The sequence below is a fragment of the Physella acuta genome, unplaced genomic scaffold (assembly GCF_028476545.2).
Source record: "Physella acuta isolate Inbredline_101_S28 unplaced genomic scaffold, ASM2847654v3 ptg001361l, whole genome shotgun sequence".
Taxonomy (NCBI): domain Eukaryota; kingdom Metazoa; phylum Mollusca; class Gastropoda; family Physidae; genus Physella; species Physella acuta.
The window spans coordinates 44,733-68,028 of record NW_026732876.1 but is presented as its reverse complement, the minus strand read 5'-3'; the positions used below and the strand labels follow the sequence as shown (position 1 = coordinate 68,028).

The 23,296-nt window shown below is 32.7% G+C and overlaps 2 protein-coding genes across 4 annotated transcripts; one reads left to right on the top strand and one right to left on the bottom strand.

The window, feature by feature from the left end:
* Positions 1-674: 674 nt before the first annotated feature.
* On the top strand, positions 675-16,285 carry LOC131927015 (uncharacterized). Its single transcript, XM_059282669.1, has 6 exons — positions 675-827; positions 9,653-9,856; positions 10,149-10,390; positions 10,954-11,092; positions 12,380-12,589; positions 13,128-16,285. Exons 2-6 carry the CDS (start codon positions 9,772-9,774, stop codon positions 13,985-13,987), a joined length of 1,536 nt encoding a protein of 511 aa, XP_059138652.1. The 5' UTR covers positions 675-827; positions 9,653-9,771; the 3' UTR covers positions 13,988-16,285.
* A 93-nt stretch (positions 16,286-16,378) lies between these two features.
* Positions 16,379-23,019, bottom strand: LOC131927016 (uncharacterized). Of its 3 annotated transcripts, none has more exons than XM_059282671.1 (3): positions 22,888-23,019; positions 20,373-20,571; positions 16,379-19,990 (listed from the first exon to the last, which is right to left on the bottom strand). In XM_059282671.1, exons 2-3 carry the CDS (start codon positions 20,540-20,542, stop codon positions 18,853-18,855), a joined length of 1,308 nt encoding a protein of 435 aa, XP_059138654.1. In that variant the 5' UTR covers positions 20,543-20,571; positions 22,888-23,019; the 3' UTR covers positions 16,379-18,852. The 3 variants fall into 3 exon arrangements, with proteins under 3 accessions (XP_059138654.1, XP_059138655.1, XP_059138656.1); XM_059282672.1 differs by lacking the exon at positions 22,888-23,019 and adding an exon at positions 22,313-22,461; XM_059282673.1 differs by lacking the exon at positions 22,888-23,019 and adding an exon at positions 22,213-22,298.
* Between the last annotated feature and the right edge of the window lie 277 nt (positions 23,020-23,296).

The window sequence follows — 23,296 nt, the reverse complement described above, 5'->3', positions numbered from 1 at the left end:
GTTATCTCCCTTCCCCCCCCCCCCCCCCCCCGGAGAAAAATGTCGGAAATAAACTGCTTACTCACTGCAAGCAGACCACACAGTTAATAATAATATGCATTACACTTAAAACTCAAGATCTATTCATTGAATCAGGGCCATTGTTTTATTTTTTAAGCTTTTTTATTTCAATGCATGATACCATCAAGTGGTGAACACAGTTCAACGCACTTAAATAAAAAAATATGGGGATGGGGTGTTAGTCGCGACTATGGTGATCACGCCCCCTCCCCCCCCCCCCCCTCTTCTTAATGTTATTGTTTGGATTTTATATAACTGCGATCAAATGATGAATAGGCCAGGACGGCCAGTTTGCAAGCTATTCCATTTCCATGGTAGGAAGAGTATTTATTGTCTAAAAAAACATTACAAACTAATAATTACACATTGTGTAGCTTGGAAACTACACCATATCATTTTTGTCTTCATTTTTAAGCCTATATTGCGTAAGAACTAGGTGTCAACTAATTATGGAAACTTAAAGTATTGGACCTATACTATAAATACTTCTTGGGGTATCCGCCAATCATTTTCGCGTCCTTAAGAACCGCTGTTTCGTGTCTTCAGGGCAGACAACACAGGACAAACCGACGACTATGTTGCCTGCCCCTTGAACTAGCCTAAAGAACCACGCTATAATTCACCTGCCCGCTTGAGGGCGCTGTGATGTCGCTGTGTTTACCTGAAATACTGTGTCACCGGAACGTATCAAGATCTAAGTTTAGGTCAAAAATCTAGGCGCTTCAACAAGATTCGACGTATTTAAATTAACAATGTTCTTACGTTAAGTATGTGTAGTTTCTTAAATTTTGACACGATTAAAATCTTAAACAAACACGCCCGATTATGTTTTATTTACCAGGTGTGTCAACTGACTTTACATCGCAGTATCGATCAGATTTTTGTGACAGTCCCTTTGGCGACTTGTACACTTCCTGATTCTCTGGTGCTGGCGATTTCTTACTTTGTCGTTTAAAACCACTTTCCATTCTCAAACACATTGGTAGTGTAATTTACCTGTAAACGTTTGAATATTAATGTACATGCAGGTAGTGAAAATTGAAATAAATAAAACATTTTTAACATAGGACCAAAATTAATAGATTGGATCTAGATTCTAGATCTAAATGTATGTTATGTAAATATTTAGAGGCCACTCATTGAACATTTCCCAATTCATTGACTGATTCATCATGTCATTGGTTCCCAAAGTTATTTTTAGTATATTTATTATTTACAATTTAGCCAAAGCTATATATTTTACAATTTTGGGTGTTAAGACCATAACAAATAACTACCTGCCCAGGCCTTTTTTAGCTTAATTTTTAGTTAGTAGTTAGCTTACATAATGGCTTACATAAGAACTCTTTTAGAATTAATATATATATATATATATATATATATATATAGGCCTATATATATATATATATATATATATATATATATATATATATATATATATATATATATATATATATATATATATATATATATATAGTATTTTTAGTAGGCCTATAACTATAATTAATTAATTATAAGCCTATAGTCGGGAGGGGGGTGTGTTAATTTTGCTGTTTAGATAACTTGTTTAAGTAAATTGTATTAAAAATGTATTAATATTCCTACCTGAATGTGTAAATATTTTAAAATTTTAGATTAAAAAAAATTGTTAAAATTTTTTTTAAGGGGGATTGTAGGCTGAGGTGGGACATCATTTTAGTGGAAGGGGGGGGGGGGAAATCTGGCAATTTTTAATCGATGTGTGATGGGAGAGGAGAGGTAAATATTTTTAAAAGCATTTATGGCAATTATGGATGGCCCCTTAGGCCATAGGTCTAAGTGAATTACTAACCTAGGTAGGCTATAGAATTAAATATAGGGCCTATAGGTCTAGGTTACTTATACAATTACAGTCCAGTATAATTTATATATTGGCCTACGTGAATATTTATGTATGCATATATCTAGAGGCGTATAGATAAATGAAAGTACAATACATCAGTTTTATATGCATTGTACTACATCACCTATATTAGCACCTGAAGTTCATGCACTGGTGGGTCAGGGTGACTGCTTGAATCAAAAGTTAAGTAGCAGTCATGTGATTGACATGAAGCTACACAGTTTCCCCACGAGCATTGTGGCTCCTAAATTCATTTTTTTTAAAGTGCTATACCCTAGTAGGCTACTACAACCAATGACTAAATCAACCCAGGGGTATCTTCCGGTGCAGAGGGGTAGAGTATGGTTAGGCATCCATAGTTTCCAGCTATTAGGGAATAGCTGATGGATTTAGCAGAAACTAATACCCCATGCTAGATTAATGGTTCAACTCTTGTGTAATAAAATATTTTGACAGTTTGATTGAAGCATTGACAGTTTGATTGAAGCATTTTTAATAGTTGAACAATGTTTGATCGAACGCCTTGCTTCTTAGATTGCAGCTATGTCCAACAAGTCAGGTAGTAGGCGTTTGTGTGTGTGTATATATATTTATATAGGTCATATATATATATATATATATATATATATATATATATATATATATATATATATATATATATATATATATATATATATAATATATAAAAAGTTACATTTTTATTTTAAAGGATGTAAAATTGTTTTTGTCATTCAAAATTTTGAAATTGTAAACAAAGCACCATAAGCTAACCATCTTCAATAGCTTTGACTAAATGTGAGACAACTTCCATTTTAGAGGCCCTTGTTGAGAAAGGGGGGAAAGTGTGCATTTCTGACCCAACTATTATGCCATTGCATTAAATTACATTGGAATGGACTGAAAAAATAGTCCATGGTTTGAATGCTGGCTTGAATCTACCCAAGCACAGCATTAGTGGATTACAATTTATTTTTAAATATTCATACTACTAACCTAATTGCTCAGTGCTATTTTTATTTAAAACAGAAAATAGCTCTCTCTTTCTAACCCTCTTTGGTTTAGGAATTGTGCAATCTATATTCGGACTGATAGTGTTAAATTATACAAATATTTTTTGCTTGGGATTATAAGGAAAAAAAGAACATGCAAACTTATTTAGTAGAATTTTGTTGTTTTTTCTTATGAAAATGCATTTTTATACATGTTCAAATTCTTTTGTTATTTTTGTTTGTTTTGGAATTGGTATCAGGATATACTACTCAATCAATAGATTGCCTACATATATTGAATGATTTTTTTCAAAATCTATGTAATTAATATTCTATTGATTGTTCTTCTGGATATCTGGCTGCTGCATGATTTATTGGCCATTGTTCTTCACACAACATTCCATCTATTTTTTTACACATCTTCATCAGCAAGACTCAACAGTTGATTTTTCATGGCACTGACAGAAAATTAATTCCTCTTCAATTTTTACTTGAAGTCAGGCTGCCTTTTTTGGGTATTCTAACTGTAATAGATTGAGTTAATTGTGAGATCAAGGGAACTCACTCTCTGTATTAGTATTATATTTATATTGTTATCTTGAGTGATGTCCCTTACATGTTGTTATCTATAAATAGTTCTCTCTCGCCATTTCTTCCTCTCTTTTGCATCATGGCGTCTGTACATAATAAAGACTGTTAACAACCAACGCGGCTTCTCGTCAGTCATTACAATCCACGTCATTTGGCGACGAAGGATAAACATCTACTAGAAAGAGCACCTACTTACGCAAAAAAGAGGTTTGCTAGAGCTTATTAGCTAATTATTTCTAGAATTATGGCGCTGTATGGCCAAATAAAAGAATTTGATGCGAATGATGAAATCATTCAAGATTACCTAGAGAGGTTAAGCTTTTACCTAGAAGCAAACGACGTGACGATAGAAGCCAAAAAGAGAGCTGTTTTGTTAACAGTCATAGGGCCTCAACAATTTAGGCTACTAAAAGACTTATGCGCACCAGCTAGTCTAACTACCAAGAGCTTTAACGAGCTGAGCAAATTGCTAACAGACCACCATGCGCCTACCCCATCAAAGTTTCTATGTCGAGCTAGATTTGACAGTAGGACTCGTCAACCAAACGAGTCAATAACAGAATATGTTGCTGCTTTACGTCATTTAAGTGAATTTTGTGAATTCGGCGATACGCTGTCTGACAGACTATGTGAAAAGTTTGTGACAGGTGTAAACAGCCCTGATATTCAAAGAAAGTTGCTGCTCGAGTCAGATCTAAAATTGGAAAAAGCAATACAACTTGCAATGTCATTCCAGCAGTCATCAGATGCGGCGAGATCTTTAGCACCTTCAGAGATCCATGCAGTAAACAGCAGGTTAGTCAATAAACATCAACCCCAACAGAGCATTCCAACTTATGCTAAACAGCCTGCTCGTTCAAATCCTAGATCTAAATCTAGTAATAATTATCAAAAATGTCATCGATGCAAAGGTCCCCATGCACCTCATCGGTGCAAGTTCAAGTTAGCAACTTGTTATAAGTGCGGTAAGCAAGGTCACATTGCCAAGGCCTGCTTTGCAAAGTCTTCGTCTGTTGCTAAATCTAGCCAGTCAAGACAGTACCGCAACCAAGGGCAGCACTATGTTAACTCTCACCAAGACTACCTAACCCAACCGATGAACCACTCTACCTGTGAAAATTCTCAAACTGATTCGCAGCCGGATTTCAACCTGTTCTCTGTTAAATCAATAAGTCATGCTCCCATCAATGTACAAGTTAATATCAACGGTAAGAGCATCAGCTTCCAACTTGACACTGGAGCATCTCTAACAGTCATAACAAAGAAAGATTTTGACGCTGTCACAGGAGGATCAGTGTCTCTACAGCCGTGTCACAAGTGTCTAACAACATACACTGGTGACAATGTTCCGGTAATAGGAGAGTGTATGGTTCATGTAAGTTATAATGGTCAAAGTGTTAAACTTCCTCTTCTTGTGGTTGAAGGAAATGGACCGCCATTACTAGGTAGGAACTGGTTAAGTGATCTTAAGTTAAATTGGGAGAGTATTTGTTCATTGAAGAATGTAAAAGAATCTAGTCTTACTTCACTAGATAAAGTAATATCTGAAAATAAATGTGTTTTTGGTAACTCTGGATTACTAAATGATAGAACAGTGAAGTTAAGCATTAAAGATACAAATCCAAGATACTGCAAAGCTAGAGTTCCACCTTATGCAATGAGGAATAAAATTGAAAATGAGCTAAGTAGATTGGAATCTAATGGCATCATAAAGAAGGTAGACTATTCCGATTGGGCGACACCCATTGTGCCAGTGTTAAAGAAGGATGGTTCTATAAGAATTTGTGGAGATTATAAAACTACACTGAATAAGCAAATAGAGCTAAATAGGTACCCTATACCTAACATTGAGGAAATTTCTTTGAATTTGGCAGGAGGAGACAAATTCACTGAATTAGACTTTAGTCATGCTTACACTCAACTAGAACTGCATCCAGATTCAAAAGTCTATACGACAATAAACACACATAAAGGACTCTACCAATATGAAAGACTATGTTTTGGCATATCATCTAGCCCTGGAATGTTCCAAGCTGTCATGGACAGTATTTTTAAGGATATTCCAAATGTTTGTGTGTACTTTGACAATGTGTACATAACTGGTAAGAATGACACTGAACATCTTAAAACACTAGATAAAGTATTGAAAATTGTTGGTGAAAAAGGTTTAAAGATAAACAAAGATAAATGTCAATTCATGCTGACAGAAATTAGTTTTCTTGGTTATATATTAAGCAAACAAGGCATCAGACCTCAACCTGAGAAAACAAAAGCCATTAAAGAAGCACCCAAACCTGAAAATACCCAACAACTAAGAGCTTTTTTGGGCTTGATAAATTACTATGCAAAGTTCATAGGAAATCTGTCTGGTAAACTATCACCACTGTACAAGCTGCTACAGAAAAATGCAACTTGGCACTGGGGTAAACAACAAGAAGCTGCTTTTAACACAGCAAAAGAGGCTTTGTCTGCTGACACCTTACTAACTCACTATGACCCAGGGAAAAGACTTGTATTGACATGTGATGCTTCACCAGATGGTGTAGGAGCAGTCTTGTCCCACATGGATGAGAAGGGTGACAGACCCATTGCTTTTGCCAGTAGATCTTTGAACCAGGCTGAGAAAAATTATTCTCAGTTAGATAGGGAAGGCTTAGGCATCATTTTTGGTGTTAAGAAATTTCATAAGTTTCTATTTGGTAGGAAGTTCACTATCTTTACAGATCATAAACCATTGCTAGGTTTATTTGGAGAAAACAAAACCCTACCTGAGCATGCCTCACCAAGAATTCAAAGATGGGCTATCACACTAACTGCATACAATTATGAATTGAGATACAAACCTGGATCTGAGAATAGTGCAGATAGTCTTAGTAGATTACCTTTAAAAAAACCAAAGCCTGAGCTATGTACCAGAAGATGTATTTGTTCTCTTCACTATCATGGATAACTCCAATATAAATGTGAATGATATTAAAAGAGAAACACAAAAAGATGAGTGCTTAATAAAAATATATGAGTACTGTAAGAATGGTTGGCCTGAAGAGTCTGTGAATGATGACTTAAGGCCATATTAAATAAGAAATTAAAACCCTTTGTGAAGATAATATAAAAGATGGAGAAGATGCAGTCCATTATCAGTCAGAGTTGCCTAAACAAAGTATTTGTAACTTAATATATGATTATGGTGATATGGCAATTTCAAATGTTTTAAAGAGAATACATTAGTAAGAAGGAATGTGATCATCAAACAACTTTGCTACATCATTAGCACTTACAGAAACTAAAAGGGTAACATCAAAAGAAAAGAGCAAAGATTTTTGCCATTGAATACACCCACTTCAAATACTGGATCACAGTTGCAAAGTGATATTGTCCAGGATATTACTTTTAAACAGTATGTTTGGTTACCAAAAAGCACTATCAGATTACCTGAGGAAATTGATCAATCAAAGAAATCTATGCCAGTTAAGGATCTGAATAATAGCATAATACTTTCAGATGCCAATTAAAAAATTAAATCATGACAAACATTCATTGAAAGAGAATTTGGTGTTAATGAGAATGTGTATCTAAGAAATTATGGGAAAAAGGAAAAATGGATACCAGGTCAAATTGTTCAATGTACAGGACCTGTGCCTTATAAAGTTAAAAATAACTTGTGCAGATAATAAGTGTGAATCTGTCAATCCCACCAAGTCTGATCAGTTCACACCAACTCAGTTTGTTCCACAACCAAGTTCTGTTGATATGAGTGAATCAAGTTGTCTAGAGTCAGAAAATGTAAATTCTGGAGTTAATGATTTAAATCCTAGACCTCCTGAGATAGAGAATCCAGATGGTCAGAATCTTGAGTCACCAAATCAGAAGCCACTGAGAAGGTCAAGCAGGACAATCAAAGTCCCAAATAAGTTAGACCTATGATTCTAAAGGTCAAAAGGACTTTGACATCATTGTTTTGTATCTTGATTATGTTGTAGCATATTGTGCATTGTTTGTAAGGATGTAATCTACCATAGTGTTCATGTTACAATATAATTGGTGATTTTAGGATACTATCAATTGTTCTATTGAGAGATGTGTTATTGTGTTCTAAGGGTAAAGGGATGTAATAGATTGAGTTAATTGTGAGATCAAGGGAACTCACTCTCTGTATTAGTATTATATTTATATTGTTATCTTGAGTGATGTCCCTTACATGTTGTTATCTATAAATAGTTCTCTCTCGCCATTTCTTCCTCTCTTTTGCATCATGGCGTCTGTACATAATAAAGACTGTTAACAACCAACGCGGCTTCTCGTCAGTCATTACAATCCACGTCACTAACATACCTCTTTTTCATGATCTGCATACTTTGTGTACACCTATATTTTTGTTAAAAAGCCTTTTAGTGTTTGTACACATGTGGTTAGATCAGTTTTAAACATTTCTGCAGTGATCATCTTCTCTCCTGGGGCCTTGTTGCTTTGGTCTTTTTAATAGCTTATATTATTTCCTGTTCAAGAATAGGTCTTTTAGTAATTTCAATGTAAGCCCATGTCTGTAAAGTAAAGCTCTTCTTCTGAGTCTGATCTGTTTAATCTCTTCAAACTTTTCTGCCTATCTCTTTATCTTTATCTACTGTTAGTTTTCAAACTATTTATGACAGCTTTACCTGCTGCTCATTGTTCCACCATGGCCTTACTTTCTATAAAATATTAATACAGCCTAGTCATCTATTTTTAAAATTTTATTACTGCTACATTTGTTTGAATAAAAAATTAATTGTAAATGGAAAAAAATTGTTAAAACTATTGTTCTGAATCTGAGTCAGAACATTAAAACTAATATCTGATAAGCAGCTTGGTGCTTAGTGTAAATATGTGTTTTCTAAATATGTCATTCTAAATATTGTTACTTTAATTTTAAATCTGTGCAGATGTTCAGGAAAATGTCAGATCCTTAAATCTGCATCTTAATACACTGTTTTACCATGATCATTTTTCATTTCACCTTTAGAAGTTATCTTCATTAACAATGGCTACGGTTATTTAAAAAAGCTGTATCATGTTGTGCATTAGGTTTGTATTTTTAATAATAATGCAACAATTCTTTTATCTCCTATATTATTATAGAGGATAATAGAATTGTTAACAACAGCTCCATTACATGATTTGAACTTTGTAATGCATAATCTTATTAACTAAAGCAATCCAATGCAGAATAAAAACAATCCATTCAATATGGTAATGTACATGCCTTAACACTGAGGTACTCTGTTTAGTTTGTATACAGTATTTATTTATACATCAAGTATTCTCCTCTGATACTTATTTATACCTGCAATAGTTGTTTCAGCTTTTACAATGTTTTTGTTTTCAATTAATAATTCTTAAGATTTATTTACACCATCACTGTAAATATTATTTCTTATAATTGACTGTTTACTTAGTAATTAGGCCTACACTTTAGTGTATGTATTAATACATTAAATTTATAGTGTAGTTGCAAAAGCTGGGGGTTCCCCTTTATTTCCCAACTACTTTTTTAATCTAACCTTGCCAGAGCAATTTAAATTAGGTCATTTATTTTTTTAGTTCCAACATGTTTTTAATAAATTTTGTACTGTGGTAAGCCTGGTGGTAAAACTTTTCACAAGGGGAAAAATCCTTCACAGCAACAGTGACCTTTTTCATGTCACCACAAATATGTTTTGTACAAGGAGGAAACAGGCATAATGGAAAGAATGTTAGGGCTTTGTACACAGCAGATATTTTATAGCACTAGCCAGGCAGTTTCTGTGCCACAGGTCATGCATGACTGGTTTCTGTTAGCCTAGTAGTCTAGTGTTGATTCAAATAGAAGGAACTCTTCAATAATTGGATAGCAAACTACATTGTGTAGGGTTTTTTTCTTTGTAGCTATGTGGTCTTCCTAAGGATTTTGAGCATTGTATTTTGTTATGTTCATGCCTGAATCACATTGTTTACAATTTTATAATAAAATAATTCTCTCTATTTTTCTCTACATGTCATGTTTCTATCACTGTGTGTGGTATATGCATTTTTTATTATAGTATTTTAATATTATTTGACAATTACTACATCTACCACTCTAATATCCTCATCATAATTACTTTTTTTTTTACAGATATGGATGTGAACAAGATAAAGTTTTTTTAAATTATAACTTTAAAAAGTTGACTATGATGTGCAACTTTGATTGCCATCAATTAGCTGCTTTTCACATTTGATGCTCTAACTTCCACCATGGCCATATTAAACATGTTGGCTGTGTTGTGTGTTTGGGCTGTATCAACATATTGTGTGGCAGGGGCTGCCAAAAAGTATTTAGGTGCGTAGTTCTATGGTAATTTAGGTGTTTTTTAATTGTTTAAACAAGTGGATTAAATTTTCTTGTTAAGCATTGCTTAATCTTTGAGAAAGTATTATTAGTTTCTCTCATTTAATAAATCAAGCGTGTTTGTAATTTGATAAAAGTATTGTATATATTTATTTATATCCAAAATTAAAGATTAGAGATGCTGCTGATATCATTTTTGCTATTAGTACATTAGTAATATTTGGCTTTATTGTTTTGTTCATTTTATTAGAGTAGCTTTTTAATTTCCTATTTCCCATTACAGTTGATCTCTCAGGACCTGGCTGTGATAACCTTGATGGTTATTATTTACAAGATATGGATGATATGGCCACTGTATATGCTTTGCCACAGTACAATGCAATGGCTACCCGTGACCATTGTGATGTCACCATTAGAGCAGATAGTAATCGCAGGATCCAATATCTAATTGATATAATCAAGTTTAATGAATGTGGGATTGAGATTTACATTTATGACAATCCAACTATTGATGCTAATCCTCTGGTGAGTAACATCCAAAGATGTATATGACAAACAAAAAACTTGTCTAAGTGCTATTATTAAAAAAAATGTTATCAATTAATAAGGAAATTGCTTAATATTGCTAATCTTTAAACTAATAAGTTGAAATGAGGCTTTATATGATCAGAATGTTATTTGTTACAATTGTAAGTTTTGGATTTCAAAATTTAAAATGTCTTCTACAAGAATAAATTAATCACATAGTGATTACAAGAAGAAATTAACAGTTTAAAATAAAGGAAAAATAAATACTAGTATTTGTGCAGCAAAAATTAGCAGCTGATAAGCAAACAGAAATAGCTGTCTTTATTTGTTTAGTAGAAAATTGAAATTAATTTTATTAAAACAAAAAAATTGAAATAGTTTGAAGAAATCTCAAACACTTATGATTGTTAGAATGCTAATAATGTGTGTAACTTGATAATGTCAAAATATCAACTTCTAAATACATCAATATACACACAAAAAAACAAAGCATTGCAACATTTTGTTTCAAAACTCAAATGCTAATGTCATTTTTTCATGTCATTCCTTTCACTGTACAGCATTTAATAAGGTGTGCAGACAACAGCAGAGCTCCCATTTATGGCAAATCAAGGTTTAATGTGCTACGGATCAGAGTTAGAAAAACTACTCCTCAGTCAAGAGTGTTTGAGTTCAGCATGAAGTTAAAGAATGATCTGGGTAAGCTCTTGATCATTAAGTATAGTTAAAAAGCTAGTATGAAAGCACTATCATTATAGTTTTCATGTTAGATTTGCTCCATGCATTTTAATTAGTTACTAGATTTTGACCCTGTCTGCATCTGGGGATTAGGAAGAATGGGGTTTTTCTCCCATTAAAATCCTAAATGATTTACCTAGGATTTGAAACTGAATTATCCGAAAAGCTTTCAAAGTTGTCTTATGAAATTTATATTTCCAATACAGAATATTCTATGATACTGACTGTTTCCAAATGACTTTACCAACAAATAATTTACAATGACTATTATCTTTTTGAAAATAAATGATAATTTTGTTATTAAAACAAGCGCTCACTATTCTACTAAAACTAATCCTAGGTGATAAAAGTAAAAAAAAACACCTGATTTGATAACTCAATAGCTGAATCTCATAATCATGTCAAACACTATTTCAGTCTTATTTTAAAATTCTTACATGAATACATGCCTATATTTTTATGTTTATATGCAGGAATGTTACTACATGTGTAAAAACTAAGGTGTAAAAACAATTTTTAAAAATTGATATAAAAATTTAATTAAATTTGATAATTGTTGGTAATTATGAAATGGTTACAAAATGCTCTTAATCAAGCGTGTCACTTGACATACTTTTTAAAAACGATGTCCGCCGAAAAAGACCAAGCCTAATTTTTCGTTATTTACAATGATCTTCCGTGGTCATTTGAATAGACTACACTTGGAATAGCATTTTTGTTTGCGAATTCTGCGAATTTAGTGTTTGTTGTACTTATTTGTAGTTTATTTGCCAAATATGTTGGGTATAAAAGAGCAGGAGGTAAGGTAAGAAATGCATGTTAAATGCTAAATAAGGTCTTAGGACCCACTTAGCAATGCCTCTCTCTCTTGCCAAGTATTTAAAATGGTAAAATCTTGCAGATAGCATGTCATGTGAACTGCTGTTCAACTTGACTTATGCTAAAATGAGAGAGGGGTGAGCATGACATTTTAAGAAAATATAGGTTTTTGCATGGCCGACATTTTAAAAAAAAGGATAAAGTGAAAAAATGGTTATTTTAGTCGTATTGAAAATTATTGAAGTTTAAAATCTTTATCTTCTCGAAGTTATTATCAGACTATACCAAACCTTCTCAATTTTTTAAAAGCAAAAGTATCTTATTGCTATTTATAATGCATGGGGTAGAAAAATGATGTTCAGCATAATTCATCTTGTGTTATATATAAATATTTATATTAACTTTAGTTTTCTGTACAAAAAATTTAAGGCCCCACCCTGGAGTTTGAGAACACAGCCGCTCAATATGCTGGTGAAACACTTGAGCCAGGAGTTATTGCTGGGATTGGTGTAGCTGGAGCTATTTTGGTTATCGCCCTCATTCTGATAGCCATATGGCTCTGCATTCGTGGTAGAAATGCAAATCAGGATAAAGATGGTGCCAGCAGCACAAAAGGGGAGTCAAGCGTGTACACATCTGGTAGAGTTGAGCTTCCCACTTCAGTAAATAATTCTCATCACCATTATGTGATTATCTGTCTTGTTGTATCTCTACTTATAGATACTATCAGTTTCATTGTTGCTTTCCAGTTTTTTTCTTTACACTCTGAAGCTAACAGTTTGTTCTCCTTTTATTCAAGGATATAAATCTATCATCTTGTCTTTGTAATTGTTTTAGTTCTAACACACTTAGAATTTAAAATATTTTCTGCTTTTACATAGGTATACAGGTATTTGATGTTTAAAATTAAATATAAGGAAAATCTAAAACATTTGTCCATAGCTAATAGTTTATTTTCTTGTTTTAGAGTGTTTTTACTTTTATACTTACTTAAAATGGCACCAAAAAATTATTAATTAACCAGTTTTACCATAGTTCTTAATCTCAGTGTTTGATAGAAATTTTATTTCTTTTTTTTATTCATTTAAGAAAAAAACTAAAATAAATTACTTATAATATAGTCATAAAATAATAAGTTGATCTAATATCCTAGCTTATATTGAATTTCATTTTTAAGGAACCTCACAAGCCATCATCCCCAACCATTCAAGTAGACATCAAAAGGGAGGAAAGTATGGCTCAATGGAGGACATCAGAAGTACAAGCTCCTCGCAGGACCAGGCGAATGGAGCCTACAAAAACAATGCCTACACCGAGGGACCCGACGAGAAGAGGTCTCAGCGACCGGCATCGGTCAGGCGACAGGGCGGCAAGGCCGGATTCGCAAACAAGGCGTACGAGGAGGATGTAACTTATGACAGAGAAGAGGGTTTCACTAGAAGAGGCTCTCAGAGACAATCACGAAAGGATGCTCATGATACTGCTCCAAAAAAGCAGTTGAAATCAGCCTTAAAGAAACCAACAGATATAGAAATGAGTAAAGTTAACTCTCAGCCTAATGGAATTTTAAAAACTCGCACACACTCTCCCAACAGATCCCAAACATCAACAGAAGGTTCATCGATGGATGCGAATGCCATGATACATGGATACAGTCAAACAGGTAAAGAACACCCAAATGTCAAACACAAGCCTGTACTTGAGCGTAAAAGATCACGGTCTGGCACACGCTCTCACAGATCAGGATCCTCTGGTGGTCATGGGTCTGTGCGAGGCAAAAGATCCCACTCTGAAGACAAAAAGCCACCAAAAGGTGGGAGAATGTATGCTGATGTTTTTATAGATGACAGAAGCAGTAGAAGCCGTAGTAGTGGTCGGCGGTCACGATCCACAGGTGCCCGCAGTCATCGTAGTGACCGCACTGACCGTACTAGTGACTCGTTAGACAGTGAATCTTCTACAACTTCAACAAGGAAAGTTAGCATGAACCCTGGTGGGAAACGTGTTCATATTAAAGGAGAAGAAACTGACATTTAATTTCTTAATTCTGGTTGTAGATATTGAACTAAAACAATATTCTTATGAGCAGCAGTTATGCAAGTTGGAACATATTTCAAGGATGTTAGTGTTTACTGACAGAATATTCTTGTTGAAAAGTGAATGTTGAAATGGGCTTTACAGAGTTAAGGTGTGTCCACTTTATAAAATACTGTGTTACATTCCTCATGTGTTTATTTACCTCAACTGTGCAAACGTTTTCAACGAAAAGCCCACTACAAAAGCTGAGGCTGTCTTTTATCATAATCATATATATATAGTCTTGCTCATTATTTAACTGATTAGGCTTTGTGTTACATTCCAGTTATATTCCTAATATTTTTATAAGAACGTTGCCTTAGAAAGCATTATTTATTGCTGATATTGAAACTTTTATTACCTTTCACATATGTACAGCCTTGACTACTTAGTTGAATTTTTTATAAACATTTATCTTAGATTAGATTGTTTTTGTTTCAATCAGATTTTGAGTTATGTATAGTTCAAAGTCAAATCTACCGTAAACAGATATTTCTTTCATTTCAATGTAGATGTACAATGGTTTTGTATTTTTATTAAATAAGCTATCTATGTACAAACCTGACATTCCATTGTATACATGTGTAAATAGCTTTCCAAATTATAAATACATTTCTTCTTGTTGAACAGAGTGGAATAACATTGTAAAAAAAAAATGCTTTGTTTTGTTTACTTTTCAATAATATTTTTGATCGTTTTAAATGCCAATTTCATGCAGATTTAGAATTCTAAACTAAATATCAAATTTAAAAATATCAGACTGCATGTGTTAAAAATATGATAATAAGCATTTTTTGGGATATTATTTTCTTCATGTAGGCCTACTGCAAGTTCCATGCCTGTAATTTATGTTGTATTTAAAATATCCATTATATTCAAGTTTGTTTTACATTCCATTTTTAATCCAAGTGGTTTTCTTTGGATTTGTTACATTGACAATGACAATGCTTGCATTCCAGTGTCATATGATTTTCATAAAAACATTATATTCTAATATTCATTGCCATAATACAACATACTGTAAGTGATTTTGCGTTTAAAAAAATAAAGTAATTTGTCAAATATGACCAAGCCACTGAAAAGCGTTCTTGAGCCATGCAACTCCTGAACTAGTTATTCATTCACAACTTTCAATCAAAAACTAATTTACAAAATAATCATTGTGATTGTTGTAAACATACTTTTTTGTTAAAATAAAAAATGTTTTTACATGTATTTTTTTTCAGTCAAAAGACTAAACTTTTAACAAATAAATTTAAGCTTTTAACTAAGCATTTTTTCCACTTAATATTTATTTTAGCAATTAAGGGTGCTGTGTTTAGTTTCAAGCTAAATATCCTCTTCGCAATTGTAAACAAAATGTATAGTTTGGAATATAATTGTATACAGCATTTTTAATTCAATAAGTTTAATTTCATTCCAACTAAAGCTGGAAAGTTAGGTCCTTAGCTAACAGTTCCATGTGTTCTTTAAAAATAAATTTTTTAAAAGGACAACTGGGTAGGCATCAAATTTTCTTAAAAGTTAAAATTTTATAGTATAGGTAATTATATTGTTAAACAATGATGTAAATTAACTGCACAAGATTATAAAAAGTATAGAACTGATTTCCTTTTTTGATGTCTCTCAAATCTTAAAATTGTTCTCCATTTAAAATTAGTTTTATAAAAATTAAAAACATTCTTAACTCATGTGGGTTTTTTTTTTGGCAATAAAATTTTGGTCATAATATGTGTATATTTCCAGTAGTTCTTTTTCTTTATTTTCATCTTGGCATACTTTTAAAAAGTGTATTCCATTTGACATTTATTAAATTAGTATCTTTTAGATCCTGTTTTACAATGTATACCTTTAACATTCCTGGATTAGAACTGCACATTGTTCAACAGGTCAATTAGAAAATTATAAAAATTAGTTTTAAAAAAACCTGTTTTAATTAAAATGTGGATGTACTTAAATTGTATTTAATAAGGCATGCAGACTATTAAATTATCTTGATTTGGATGTTCTCTTTCAATATGAATCTGCTCAAGTAATGTCTAAGTTAAGTTAATTTATATTTAGTTTTCTTTATTGAGTTCATTGTATAAGTATTTTTTAAAATTTGGCATGAGATTTATAAAACAGAGGGAAATCTACAGATCTGAAATGATGTAAATATAGGAAATTTTTTAATTATAAAAATGTGTACATTTCATTTTTAGGTTGACTCCCATTGTTATGCAACTGGCCCTAATATAATAAAAAGCAATTTATTTATTTTTTTATTCATTTCTTTTATTTACAAAATATAACATTCACATTTACAAGGTTTGACTTGCAAAATTATTTTCATTGTCGCACCGGCTTCTTAAAAGCACAGACAAGTAGTTGGTAAACAGACATTAATTTAAATGTATATCCAGAGAATGATGTATTACTTTGTGAATACTTTTTTTATGGGATAATCCACTATAGAGTTGTCATTTCTTGTTGGTAAATAAAAAGAAACAGACTATGTTATATATGTGTGGACAGGAATCAACACACTTTTGTGATGGCAATATTTACAACACTTAGCAATAGCAGGAACTAAAATCAATCTTGAATATCGTAGAAAAATGTTTTTTTTAACTTTCAACTTCATTTTAAAATTATACCTGAAAAATAAATGGTGAAACTACTAATGGTGTTGAGGTAATCAATAGATTTTAAACAGCCAGTAATTTTTACATGCGTCTTCTACTGATACTATTTTGAAAATTACTAGTATGACATGATACAAAGTAAACACAATTGCTGTTGTGTACAATACCAACCTCAGATTGCCAATTATCATGTCTATTTTACCAAAGACAGTCACTAATGAGGCCTTACTTGACCATATAAATTCACAAATCGCTTTATATTTTTATTTGACAAACAGGAAAAAACTTTTAAGCAAGGTCAACATTTTAAGAGGACTTGCTTTATTTAAATATTAACACACAATTACTGCAATTTTGAAATTAAACAGTTAAACTACCAAGGCGTAATACAATCATATCTTTAAGAAGTCTAATATTAGTAACACTATAATTTATTCTACTTTTCTAAAGGTATACATGGCAAACATGATATGAATATGATGACAGAAAAAGCTGTGACATACTAGACTGAGCAACTTCAGAACAAGCAAGAATCATAACTTTAATCATACTAGTCCTCTTAGATGTTGAAGTGGATGAGCATAAATCAGAACTCCTTTAAAAAACTTATTTGATATGTTATGAAATGTCTTTTGTAAAAATACCTTAAGTGAAATCTTGTGTCTTTAAAAAAAGTTGGTACACAGAGCTAGTGAATGAGGGGTTTGCAACTAAGAGCAAATTTTTAAGGTACCTCAATTTACAAATATATTTTTGAACTATAATACAATGAAAGCACTTTCAAATAGTTTTTAAATTTAAAGACTGTTTATAAATCAAACAGTCAGTTCACTTTATAAAATCTAGCTACCTTGTGTAAACGGTTTTACATTAAAATTTAAATTTTGCTGACACCTGTGACATGTAGGTCTATACTAAACATGTCTGGAAAAAACTCAGCAAGTAAGTATACATGTTCCATGGAAAAATTGTTTTCATATAACTAGTTTTTTTTCTCTATACATGCTTATAGTATATGTCAAAAGTATAATGTTAAAGAAATATGTATAGAAACTTTTAGAAGAAATGCAAAAGATTACATAACTGTCAAGATTTTATAGCATTTATAGTTATGTAAAAAATAGGTAAACAAATAAGTTGAAATAAACTTGGGCATGCAACAATGATGCCACAATGTATCAACTCAACATGCTAGCATTTAAACATTAATATATATTTACACAACAAAATTCATAAATTAGATTGGAATAAAATATTAATAACTAAGATTTTTAGGTCTATTTTTGTATGTTTAAACAAATATTAAATCCCTTGTTTTGTAAGGTAAATTAGCTTGAAAAATATTTTGTAAAAGTGATTAAAGTTATCTTTTAAGAACTTTTTGACTAGAACAAAAGTAAAAGAAAAATAATGCTGATTTTATCTTCAGCGTCTGCCATTATTATTCTACAACACAAAACACGAAGCTATTAGTATTTGCTATTAGTATTACTCTCTCTCCCAGAAAAAAGTGTAGTATAGTACTAGTAAAAATAAGGGTGCATATAGAATAATGTAATCACATACTTAATTAAAGTGGTAATACAAAAAATATCACACAATTTATAAATATTTTTTGATAAAGTCAAAATTCTACAAAAAAAAATATCACAGAAAAATAAATACTGGTATATAACTCAAAGGTTTAATATGTAACCTTAAATTATGTATACAAAATGTATACATTTTCTCAACACTTTTTTTTATTTTCAAATATTTGTGATATGTTAAAATGAAATTTTAATAAAGTAAAAAAGCAAAAACATTGCTTTCTCCAATTCAGAACAAAAACTAAACTAAAGCAAACTTAAGATTTTAAAACCACCATTTATTAAATGAAACTGTCATAACAAAATTATGCTTTTATTACTTGTATTTGCCCTATCAAAACTGGAAAGCAACAGAATATTACTTCTATATATTTATCAAATACAACCCTCTTCAGCTTTAGCATGGAAAATTAGGTTGAAATAAAGATATTGGGTGAAAATGATTCTTCAAAATAAAACTTCAGAGTTTCTGGTCAAATGATGATGTAATTTTTTTTTAGCTGTTAATACAACAAATAATTTTTCTAGAGAAACATTAATAAAATAACATTTATATTCTTGAGCAATTTCTTTTAAGAAAAAAATAGCTGAGAGATTAAAGTTTCCTCCATCACTCATCATCATCATCATCATCTATTTCATCATCACTGAAACTTGTAATATAGCGACGGTGTTCCAATAGGCGCCTGAGCTCAGAAGCCACTTGACCTAATCTTTGACCCAGTTCTCTGACTTCCTCAAGTTGTTCCCTACGCTGACGTTCTCTTTCCTGGTGGAACTCTGCCATTTCCTGTCGACTACGGTCAAGCTCCCCTGAAAAAGATGTCATTAAGTTATCCAATCTGCTTCGACTTTCCTGAAGACGATTCCGAATTTCCCCTAGGTTTTCTGCTGCTGGTCTGGGCCTGGGGTTGTAAGCAGCCTGAGGTTCAGAATGCTGGCGGCGACTTGGGGGTGGGTTAATTATTCTAGGAAGGCGTCTGTTACTAGCTGTGCTTGTCGCTGTTCTTGGACCAGTGGGTGGCCTAGGTGTGTGAGTACTACTAACAGGCATCATGGTATCCGATACATCTGCTAGGTTTGATCTATCTGAAAGTGGGGGTGACGTATCCTCTATATTATTATTACTATCTGTATTTGGTCCGGTGTGGCTGAAAATAATTCTGTTGTTGGACGAGCGAACATCAGGAATTCTACGTAGTAGAGGTCTATGAATGGATCTGGAAATGTTAGACTGTCTTGGAAGCTCTACAACTGTCTCCTGACTTGAACTACTGAGAGGACTTGGACTTTCTCTGGAAAGATAATGGCTACCAACTCGTGAAAATCTTGGCGCCCTCACCAAACTTAAACCAGAGCTCCCTTGAGTTGAAAGGCCAGTACCAGAAAACCTAGAAGTACTGCTTATTGGAATGTGAGGTGAGGCCTGAGATAGACGAGGCATAATTGTTGGTGTACTGGTTGAATCATCATTAGCAGGTGAATGGCCATCACTGTATGTAGTGTGGCGATGAGAACAGAGACATTTCAACAGCCCTGACCAGCTGCATGATTCCAGGAGACATTTGACTTTTTTAGCACCAATGCGATCATCAACTTCATTGTTACGAAAATAGTAACCATGAGTTCGACATACAGGACAGCGAATCCGGTTAGCATACTGACCAGTTGTGGACCACACAAGCAAACACGAGTGACAAAACTTATGATTATTTGCACACTGCATGGTTTCTTTTAGAACTTGGTAACTGTTGATTGAAAAAACAAAACTTTATATTAGTTTTGTGCAATTTGATCAAAAGATGAACTGACATTCATTCAAGTGTAAAATTTACAAAAGAAATTATTCTTTTTCTAAAAAAATGTGAGTGTAATTATAAAATCTAAGGTAAAAATTAAAAAAATAAAAATTAAGGCAAATAAAATCAGTTACATCTTAATAACAATAAAATGTCCATGAGACTTTAAACTGCCAACTAATTAAACAATTCTCCAAGGGTACAATTTTACACTTACAGTAAAAGCTAATGAATATTTCTTAGATGTAAACAAATGTAGGTTTAACATAAATATGAATTTTTGTGTTCTAAAAACTTTTTTAAAAATCAAATAAAATCTAAAAATACATACCAAATATTACAGGAAAATTCATCTCTTTCATCCTCAGATAGATCAATAAAATGTTCCTCAGGATAACCTCCAGGTTTAACATTTGTTTTAGGTCTCCGTACATGGTCTCTGGCTGCCAGTGTTAACATGGCCTCAAGCAGAGCCATGAGGCCCTCTTCTGCTGTACTCATTTTTGTGGTGATTTATTGAGGTGAAAATGCTTCAAAATAAAAAGTAAATTTATATTTTACAACACGATACAAGATTTTTAAAAAATTTATAATAATTTAAAAGAAATCCATTTAGGAAAAACATAACTTCTATAAATCTGTTAAACAAAAATCCTCTAGATGAAAATATTGTACTGCTTTTAACTGCTACTCAAATTTTTAAAAGTAGTAGAGTTTAAACACTCTCTCTTGAGTCTATAAATTTTTAGAGTCTCACTCAAAAAAAAGAGTAATAATAATCTGATCCAATGTCTACAGTCTAGAATAACTCTGAATCTCTAGGAATCTAGATTAGATGCTCTACTTTGGGTATTAAACTCAAGCTTATTTAGAACTAGCATGCCCATCCTCTGACGAAATATATAAGAAGGGTTACATCAATGTGTTACCAATGTGTTACCAATCTGATGTGTGACCTTGTTTGCTAAAGCTAAGTTATTTAAATGTAAACAATGCCTGTGCTTGGATCATATTTATTGGGGCACGGGTTTACCTACACTACAGCATGAAAGCATTGAGTGTACTCAACGTAATAGTGAGGAAGAACACAGTTTGGTGACCATCCAGGTGTCATGGACGTAGAGAGGTTCTCTGATTACAACTACAGCAGGGGCGCCAGTTACTGCCCCTGCCTCCTTAAAACTAACATAGGCGCAATGGTGCTCACAGGATAATACAAGGTGCCAAATAGCACCCTGCCAGGGCACGCGCCTGATTATTTTTAGTGAATGATTCTAATATCCCATCTTATGCATAGGTATTTTCACTGTTTAAAATGAACGAAAGTGCTATAGCGCTCACAGGAATTAACGAGGTGCCAAATTGCATCCTGCTGGGGCGCCGGAGAATGCTCGATTCAATTTAGTGAACGACCATAACACCCCATCTTACCCTTAGTCTATCGCGTTATTTTAAAACAAATGTTGGCACCATAGTACGCACAGGAAGGCCCAGCTGTGATGCCGCCCCTGCGAAATTTAATTTTTTTCTCACAGAAACCTTCCAAGTATTCTCATCAACTCCACAAAGTTTAATGGCACTGGGATGAACGGTGTTAAAAAAAACTCATCCAACTTTTATTTTTATATACCGTAAAAAGAGAAAAATATACCCTATACTTTCCTTAACGTGAGTGGTATGTGGCCTGACCGACTGAAAGGAGATTGTTTATATTATTGTTTTGAGCTTATATTTAACTCAATGCAACAAGCCCACTGGTTGGTGGAGGCCACGCCGAGGGGACGTTCTGACTGGGATTCAAAGGGACTATTCGAAATATCATCCATTTTGTATTTCTAATTATTTTAAGTGAATGTGCTATTTATTGCTGCTACTAAACATTGTTCTAGTCCTTCTTACTACTTTAGTAGATCTAATCATTCTATTTTACTAGGCCTAGATCTAGTGATCACAAATCTTCTGCAAGTTTTTATTTCTGTGTTTCTTAAAAAAACTAATTACTACACTCAACTTTATTATTAATATTTAGTATTTAGATCTAGATCTAATAATTTTCTGCAAATTAAACATTAATTTCAGACAGTCAGCTTTATTTAATATTTATGTTTCAACAGTCAAATTAACTATGGGTTTACAGTATTCAAAACGTTTACAAAACTCAACAACATTACCTGATAATTTCCAACGCTATATCGTGAATTATTACCCTAGATCAGATTCTAGATTTAATCTCTAGATCTATAGACTAAAGTTAATCTAAACTAAACTTACTTTTGATAACGTTTGGGCTTTGAGAATAGAGTTTGTCTCTAGATCTATAAATTGAATGTAATCAGCTAGTCCTAGTCCATTAGTCTAGACTCTAGTGTAACTTAAGAGTAGATTCTAGACTACAGTGTCTACAGACTATAGAGCTAGGGCCTATTGTGTTGACCTATTGATTGAATATTATTATTCAGGAGAATTTTTACACAGGTGTGTCCGATAATCTTCTTTAAAAAAGGGGTGTTACTGTTAGGTTACTGGTAGTTAACTAAATAGATCTAGATCTAGTAGTAAATACATAGGCCTACAACTAGATCTACTATTCTACTATATAACATTACAATGATTACATCATTAACAAGTCAAGTAGATTCTAGATCTAATCTACAACCCAACGACAACACTACACAGTACTGAGTACTGTGACAGTACACACCTATTTTATCATGGCTCTTAAACTTAAATTAATATTAAAATTAACCGAAAAAAAGAGTGTAGAAATCTAGTCTAGATCTAGATTGTAGATCTATACTAGATCTATATTTTAATATTATTTTAACAATGTAAATGTTTTATGTAACCTATTATGAAAATCTTGAGGTTATTAAAGAGAAGAGGGGTTCATCTAGATTCTAGGTCTACACCATTTTTTGACTGTCAATGATTGTCAAGGGCTTGTTTGCAAAGTCTACTACCCCCTCAACGACAACTTCCGGTCTGTTTGATAGATCTTAAGGCCCTACACATAGAGATCTAGATCATCTAGGTCCCAGCATAGGCATAGGCCTATGGCGCAAGATTCATATAGACTAGGCTAGCCTAAATAAAAGCACGGCTGTTCAATGCGTGTACGAGGGTCGCATGGACCCATGACTACTCCAATCCTTAAACAAAAATACATTTTCAGTAAATTATATAAAAACTAGCCGTTATCGGCTAGGCGTTGCTCCAGCCATTTAATGATTATCGCATTATTGTAAAGTGCAAAAT